At 48.1% G+C, this 8,732-nt stretch overlaps 1 protein-coding gene across 2 annotated transcripts in view; it reads right to left on the reverse strand.

Annotated features, from left to right (window-relative positions):
- Positions 1-430, reverse strand: part of UBE2G1 (ubiquitin conjugating enzyme E2 G1) — a 46,655-nt gene extending 46,225 nt beyond the window's left edge. For both annotated transcript variants that reach the window (XM_026656522.1, XM_026656521.1), the window contains exon 1: positions 159-430. Coding sequence is in view for 1 of the 2 variants with exons in the window: in XM_026656521.1 (XP_026512306.1) it covers positions 159-204 (46 nt within the window). In the remaining variant the exon portion in view is untranslated. The remainder of the gene's footprint in view (positions 1-158) is intronic.
- Between the last annotated feature and the right edge of the window lie 8,302 nt (positions 431-8,732).

Consider the following 8,732-nt stretch of genomic DNA (forward strand, 5'->3'; position numbering starts at 1 on the left):
CCCCCCCCCCCCCCCCCCCCCCGCCCCCCCCCCCCCCCCCCGACCTCATGCTCCCGCCCCTCACCGCCAGCTCCTGTCCGCCACAGGCCCGACGCAGCTTGCCTCCCTGAGCGGGGCTCCCGGACCGCCGCCCCCAGCCCAGGCCCCAGCCCCGGTACCTGCTAGTTGCCTCCGCAGTAGCAAGGCGGACTGGAGCTCCGTCATTCTCCCCCTCTCTGCCCGGGGAGGGAGTCCGAGCGGCGGCGGCGACGCTGCTGCGGCGGCGGCGGCGAACGAACTGGCCGGCGGCGGCGAGTCCCCCTCACGCCGCCCGCTCCTGGCCCCCCCGGGGTCTGGCTCCGCGTCGGGCGCCGCCGTAGCACACAGGGTCCCTAACTGGGGCTTAAGCCCGTCGCTTCGTGTCTGCCACTCACTCGCCACCTCCTCCTCCCCCCTCCCTCCCGGAATTTCACTGCACTCAGGGCCCCGGCGCGCACGCGCACTTCGCACAACCAGGCTCCGGCGGCCGGCCGCCCTGCGTCGCCATCTTGGGGAGGTCCAGGTGGCGCCACCCCCGCCGCCATTTTGAGAAGGTCAGGCCATGGCCCTCACTGTAACCCGGGGAAGGAGGGAGCCCAGGCTTGGTGCTGCTGTTGAACTTGGCAGTGGCCCACAGCCAGGAGGACTCCCAGTTCCTCCCCTCGTGGAGCAGGGTGTTTCACTCCTGCATCTTCCTCATACTATGTATGGGGGGCACAAGTCTCCCGGGTGAAGCCCAGCCTAGCAGCCTCCTTAGGCCATGCGTGCCTGGCCAGCAGTGGGGAGCTGGGACCCAGAGGAGTTACCTCAGCCAGCAGCTCAAGGGAAGGGGGCAGGACAGTTACACTGCATTTCCACAAGCACCTATCCACTGGTTTATTCAAAGGGGTGCAGTAAAAAAGAGCTGCCCCTAGATAATTATCCACCAAACCCCTGTAGCCCTCAGCCTACCCAAGTACCACCTCCTCCAAAGCCCCAGAAAAGGATAGGGGTTTTCAGCGTGGGACCAGACGAGGGCAAACTCCTAGGGAGATGGCTGCTGCTAGAAGAAAACTGTTCTTTCTCTCTACCCTGTGTAGGAGCGCTGCAAAGCGTATGTACTTTCGCTTATTTATTGTGTGATGTGAGCTTTGTCTGAATGAGCTCGAGGAAATGAAAGCATTTATAGAAGTATCACAGGACAAGCTGTCCCTTTAAGAGGGGCTCAATTGCCAGCGCTGGCTCTCCTGGGTCAGCCCAGAACAAAGGTACTCTGGGACTGGGGTTAAGCTAGGCTGGGCAGTAAAATATGCTGGGGAAGGATTATAAAAGAGGTAGCCCCCCCGGTAATTCCTAGAGAAAACATAAAATCTATTGTGTTGTTTTATAGTTGAAGGGAGTGGGGATGGTTGTAGCGTCTCTATATGAAACATCTAGGAAGAGGTTTAAAACAACAATTAAAGGGCTGCGGAAAGGGCCTTGAGAGCCTGGAAGTGGTCTGAAGGGGAGTAATTTAAGCTAGAAATCCAGTAAATACCCTGGAAGAAGTAAGAGCTCCTTGTGTGATTGTCTCAAAGGGTTGTTTGAGCCCTTAGAAGAGGTGCAGGCCTCTATGCTGAATAGTGAAGGCTTTTGGGTGTTTTGTTGGATTCTTATTATTTATATTGTTTATTTAATCCTGTAAGAAGTAGAGTCTTTGGTTAGAGGACTGAATGAATGAGGGGAAGCTGAGGAAGTAGCTGTCTTTCTACAAAGATAAGGTAAACTACATTTGCAAAGGGCTTTGCTTTGTGTTGGTTTTCTGAAATAAATAAATAGGTCCTTTCCCCTCCCCCAAAGTCTCCTATTACTATGGGAAATACTTGTCTTATTGATGGAAGGGCACTAGAATTGGGGTTGGCCACAGAGTGTGAATCAGTAAGGGAAAGCCACATCAGAGGGCAAAATCTGGCATTGAGTTCTGAAAGTGGAAAGGCGTGCAGCAAGTTTCATTACTATTGCTTCCTATTTCGTCACTCTGCCCCACTGAAGTTCTAAGGCTTATGGACATTGTGGCGTTAGCTCAAGTCATCTATATCTAAGGTAACTTCTCTTGAGGTAGTCTAGTGAGACCAGTCAAACTGCACAGAGTAGTTATATTAGCTGCACATAGTTGAATCCTGGCTGTTTTACTAGCTCAAGATTCAGAAGCATTCAAACTTCAACCCATGCCCCCGATGAGCCAGTTAGCGCAAATTTAAAGCACCGCTTCAGTTGAGCTCGAAATGTTTGTGTGTGGCTGGGAGTCTGGTTAGGGGCATCCCTGGACTTATTCCTCAAGCTAATGCTGCACTGAAGCTAAGCCCCATGTGGCCTGAAAGCTGGCAATTCAGTGCACTGGTCGTTCTAGCACTACCCCCCGTTACTCCTGCTATCTCTCCATTGATCTTTCTGATCAAGGCTTGGTCCTCTTATGTAATTCAACTGAGATAACACAAGAATTTCCAACACAGATGAAATATACCCTCTTTCTTCCCTTCACTGATATTGTTATCATTAGAGGGAATCACACCGAGGGGATAGATAGCTGAGACCTATTGTGAGGGGTGGAAATGGTCACCCATTCATTGGGAGGTAGACTCTAATCCCAAAATTTATTTCACACAGCTCCCAACCTGCAACGCTTTGTCAGTTTCATTCAGTTCTTAAAAACAATATTTAATGTTTATGTTAAAAGTCTCTACTGTGAGAGTTCATTTTGCACTTTATAGTGCTAAGCAATGAGATGGTTTTGAGGAGCTATGCTGGGAATTGGGGTAGGGATCCAGAATGCAGTGATACTGCAACAGTTGCAGGGAATACTTTTTATGAGCCTGCTATACTGGTGACTCTGAAACATAATGGGTAATGTGGATGTGCTGGTGTAATTCTTAAATGTAGAAGAGACTTCAGCAAGCCCACTGTTAATAGATTCATAGATTCTAGGACTGGAAGGGACCTCGAGAAGTCATCGAGTCCAGTCCCCTGCCCTCATGGCAGGACCAAATACTGTCTAGACTATCCCTGATAGACATTTATCTAACCTACTCTTAAATATCTCCAGAGATGGAGATTCCACAACCTCCCTAGGTTAAGCAGGACCATTGTTGTAGGCTTACTCCAAACTAGCTAATCCAGACTGAGGTATTCAATGTTTCTCAGGTCAGTAGGTTAATAGTTAAAAATGTGGGTCTCTGGTAAGATATGTATTAAATCTTTAATGAAAAAAATCTCAAACTCTAAAGGTAAGGAGGATTTTTGATAGAGTAGATCAGAAATATGTCAATAAAAGTCAGGGCTATTCTAAATTTTAGTTATATAATTCTTGTCATAAAGTTAATTGAAACAGAATTTCAAGGTTCTGACAAGAAGACAAAGACGAAATTCTGAACTTGTTTCATACACAAACACCAGTGGTATGACCCAATGCAGTGTGTATGGGAAACCTTTTGCTTGATGTTAAATGTTGCTGGATTGGGAGGGAGGGTGTCTGGATGGCTCAGGTGAGTGGTAATAGGAGATGGTGCTTTTACCCAATAGGTGGTTGTTTTTAAACTCCGTTAGAGTTAACATTATGATGGCTGGTGGTACACAACATGCAAAATGAGTTGGTGGTATCAGAGCAGTTCATATTTCAGCTGTCCTTATCACGAGAAACCATCACCACAGTGGGCACATACTGATACTGTTGTTAGCAGACTTGGAGACAGTGTGTTGTGAACTACCCACTTGCACTGCGAAGTGGTCACTCCAACTCAGAGATAGGGCAGGTTGGTGGGGAGCATAAGTGAAGCTTGCATGGATTCTATATATGTTCTGTGCATAAAAGGAAGCCTTCATTATCAATGCCAGTCAAGCCAGTACTAAATTAATTCAAGTTTCTGTTCTAGATGTCAATCTAGATATGAGTACATATTTCTGACAAGTCTATTACTAGATTGCAGTTCCAAGAACAGTTCTGTAGACTATTACAATATAACCCAAATCATACTGTACCTAGCCATGAGGTCACTTGTTGACAAAGAGTTCTTTCTTAACGACAGGGAGTCTCATGGGGGTGACTTGTGATACCTTTCTGTTTCTCAAAAGGAAGAATACCATATAGTAGGGCCTGGACAGTGTAGTGTAAAGCAGAGTGGGTGACCTGGATTCCCGTATTCTGTCAGCAGGGCCAGATTCAACACTGGCTTACAAAGATGCAGTGCATGTGATAGAAGAAGATCAGGGAGGTTGGGGTCATTCAAAGCTCTGTGACTTACCTCCAGTTTGGTGCCTATATTGGATCAGCATACTTTGGAAAATGCCTAGTGCTGGTTGGGGAGGGGTTGTGACAGAGATGTGCATTTCTTCAGTATATCCCCCCTGCAGGCTCCTTCAGCAGGACTCTCATGGAACCCCATTAACAAAATAAAACTATTGTTCCTTGGTAGACGGATATAGTAGAAATGCTACCTTATCCTCCCACAGTGCAAATCTTCCTGCTGGAGTGCAGCAGACCTTGTTCCAGGGAGGTGCATGCCTCCCGTGCACTAGAGAAGATGAGCTTGGCCTATTGTGTTTTCACCCTGATCTTATCCTATTGTGATTGCACCCCACATCACCTTGCATGAACATCTCAGTTTTAGCATTACTGCTTCCTGAGTCCACATACTATCAGTAAATCTTTAGAAGATCTTAATGAGCAAAGTTTCCTTTCTTCAGTTGACTTTAGCATCTCTGTCATGCTGCTTCTTTCCAGCTTCTCCTCTCTGCTTGGAAGGGGGGTTGGGAAGGAAACCTGACATCTCTTTCTTTAGATTTTTCCACTCGTGACTGCCTAAATACAGCAGCCAGTTTATTCCGGGTTTTTTTATTAGGGTGTAAAGGGACATCACCCTAAACATTCTGTTTGCTTGGAATAGAGAACCATGAGAGTTTTTTCCCATTGACTTCAATAGGGCCAGGATTACATGCATAGTATTTTATTAGTCTTGAAAATAGCACCCCCTAGTTTGGCTCCCTGAGCTGTTGGAGTTCTCTATGCCACAAGGCAGGGGTCAGGCTAGTGTTTCAGTAAAAGCTCTGCTGATTGGATTTGCATCAGTCACAGCCTCAGCTGACAATTCAGTTCCTTAGGGCCTTGTCTACACTACACAATTAACAACAAGGAGTCTGGTGGCACTTTAAAGACTAACAAATTTATTTAAAGTGCCACCGGACTCCTTGTTGTTTTTGTGGATACAGACTAATACGGCTACTCTGATACACTACACAACTAAGTCAGCCTTACAGCCACTGCAGTAATTACTGTGTTTTTTCATGTCCACACTACCCTCCTTCTGCCAGTGGTGCGTGTCCTCCCCAGGAGCACTTCCACCGATTTAAGGTGGGGCGGGGGTGGGGCTGTCAGCTCCTCAGGGAGCTCCCCGGCACTGAGAGCCTGGGCTGTCAGTGCCGGGCAGCACAGTGTCTACACAGACACTGCACCACCCTAACTACATTGACCTAAACACTATGCCTCTCGTGGAGGTGGACTTATTAGGTTGGTATAGTGGGGGACTTACACTGCCGGAAGCAATGCTGTAGTGTAGATACTTAGACTTCGGTCAACCTCAGCTGCCTTATGTCGACCTAACTCCGTAATGTAGACCTGGCCTTAGTAGAAGTAACAAGGATTAGTTGGTCAGAAGCTGATGGTAATGATCTTTCCCTTGCACCATGATAACTATCTGTAGGGGGCAGATTAGGGAAAAGTGGTGCGCTTACCACAGCTAACTTCTGTATACTCATGAAACCAAATAACACACTACTCTCAGTAGATAGCATAGATCTCTGTAATGCAAATGTATTTTATGAATGCTGAGATTAGTGACATGAAATTTAAATTGCATCATTGATAACTATCATTAGGCTTAAAACTCAGTCCCACTGAGACAAATGAGAGCATGTCATACCTCTTATTGTTTCAGGCTGTTTGCAGATTTGAGCAGTCACCACTGCATCAGTTTACATCCAGCTCACAACCTGAAGTATTTGTTATATAAATATTAAAACAAACAAACAAAAAAAACTCTGTAGTCCTTATGGTTAGAAAGGCTTAGATTCTCGTACCCAAGCAGTCACCAGGGGAAAGGACCATTTAGCTGCGCTGCTGTAAACCAGCCCACTCTGAGGCTGGGTCTACACTACAGCGGGGGTCCGACCTAAGATACGCAACTTCAGCTACGTGAATACCGTAGCTGAAGTTGCGTATTTTAGGTCGGCTTACCTGGTGGTGAGGACGCGGGAAAGTCGACCGCTGCCACGCTGCCGCCGACTCCGCTGCCGCCTCTTGCCGAGGTGGATTTCCGGAGTCGACAGCAGAGCGATCAGGGATCGATTTTACCGCGTCTTCACTAGACGCGGTAAGTCGATCCCCGATAGACCGATTGCTACCCGCCGGATCGGCGGGTAGTGAAGACATGCCCTGAGCCTTTACATTTTTATAGTGCATTCCTCAGCACTGGGATCTGAGTGGCTAAACCTGAATGAGCTTGTGTGTGCGATGAGGGCCAAATTTCCTCCTGAGAGATAGTATGATGGCAGCATTTGGCCTCCACCTTGCACGCATACTCAGCTTCATGCCAAAAGCAAGTGTTCTGCAAACTCTTCTGTCAGTGAGGGCTCAGGGAAAAGAATAGAACAGAGCACTGGGTTCTTCCATAAACAGCACCCTGTTTCAGGGATTTATACAATGGCTTGAATAACAGCACAGCCAGGTCTAAAAGCTGTGTTATTTTTCTGATTATACTTGATCTATAAATAAAGTGGGAAGCTGGACCCTAGGACCAGTACTACATATGGTCAGAGCTATTTTATCTAAATTCAAACCCACTCCTGCATAGCAGGTTCAAAAGTTCATCTCCTACTCAAATGTTGCTGGGTTCATGTTCCACTGGGAAGAGCAGGAGGGGTATCCAATGAAAAATAGAGCAGAGAGCAGGCAGAGTGGCAAACAAGTGTAGAGAAACTGTAAGGGAAAAAAGTGTTGCACCTACTACAGCACATCCCTTAATAGAGTGAACCTCACTGAAGTATCTTGTTTATTTGTATCACCATAGTGCTTAGATGCCCCAACTAAGATCAGAGCCCTGTTGAGCTAATCCTGCATAAACATGTACTAAGACATTTCCCATCCTGTAGAGCTCAGAGTCCTAATAGATGATATAGACAAAGGGTGGGAAGAGAAACAATCACGCTGTGCTGAAGCGACTTGCCCAAGATCTCACAGCAGCCTGTGTTGGAGCAAGGAATAGAAGCCGGGTCTGACTCCCAATCCAGTGCCCCACTGGCTCTTGTCTTACACCCGTGCCTCAACATACTTAGGGTATGTCTAACAATAACAAATAACAAAACAAAACAAAAAATCCTGTGGCAGCAAGTCTCAGAGCCTGGTTCAGCTGACTCAGGCTCACGTTGTGGGGCTAAAAATAGAAGTGTAGATGTTTGGGCTCAGGCTGGAGCCTGGGCTCCAAGACTCTCCCCCTTGCCAAGTTTCAGACACTGGCTCCAGCCTGATCCCGAATGTCTACACTGCTCTTTTTAGCCCTGCAGCACAAGCTCTACAAGCCTGAGTCAGTTGACCCAGGCTCTGAGACTCACAGGGATTTTTGCTGTGTAGACATACCCACATGGAATATTTACTTCTGGCTTGCACCTAATGTAATTGGCACCAGCCTGTTATGCCTTAATGAGCATAACAGTGTTCCATACTACTCAAGTTCTGGTTCTCGTATGGGGCAGAATAACATATTTCGGGAGGGGAAGAGTAGAGTGGAGTGACTTGGGTGGGGAGGAAGAGAAACAAGATGATGATGGGGGTGAGGGGGCTGGACAATACAGCAGTTTTAGTCCTTTCATAAAATTCCCATTGCAATCAATGAGAAAGGAGTGTAGGATTAGGTCATAATTAAAGCAGTCTTCTCTCTATTGCTTCTGTGGCCACAACCCACAAAGGGATTATCAGTATTTGTCTGGCTCACAGCCCTGCTTCTAGTATTCTGCTAAAACAGAATTACTCAGCCACTTATAACAAGGTCCTTATCTGATGCCAGAAGTGAACCAATGCACAGATTCTTGAAGTGCCTCCTTTGAAGTGGGAGTTTGAACTTACTTCCAGAGCAGGGGTGGGCAAACTTTTTGGACCGAGGGCCACATCTGGGTATGGAAATTGTATGGCAGGCCATGAATGCTCACAGGATTGGGGTGTGGGAGGGGGTGAGGGCTCTAGCTGGGGGTGTGGGCTCCGGGGTGGGGCCAGAAATGAGGAGTTCACGGTGTGGGAGGGGGATCAGGGCCGGGGATGGGGCCTGGGGGTGAGGGCTCTGGCTGAGGGTGCAGGCTCTGGGGTGGGGCTGGGGATGAGGCGTTTGGGGTACAGAAGGGTGCTCCCGGCTGGATCGAGGGATTCGGAGGGTGGGAGGGGGATCAGGGCTGGGGCTCAGGGGTGCAGGCTCTGGGCGGCACTTACCTCAAGCGGCTCCTGGTAGCAGCAGCATGTCCCCGCTCTGGCTCCTACACAGAGGCGCGGCCAAGTGGCTCTGCTGCGCGCTCACCCGTCCACAGATGCCACCCCTGCAGCTCATGTGACAGATGTCCAAGGGCAGGTCTACACTAACCCCCCAATTCGAACTAAGGTACGCAACTTCAGCTAAGTGAATAACGTAGCTGAAGTTCGAAGTACCTTAGTTCGAAATTAC

Source organism: Terrapene carolina, unplaced genomic scaffold (genome assembly GCF_002925995.2).
Source record: "Terrapene carolina triunguis isolate 2854851 unplaced genomic scaffold, T_m_triunguis-2.0 Scaffold231, whole genome shotgun sequence".
Classification (NCBI taxonomy): Eukaryota; Metazoa; Chordata; order Testudines; family Emydidae; genus Terrapene; species Terrapene triunguis.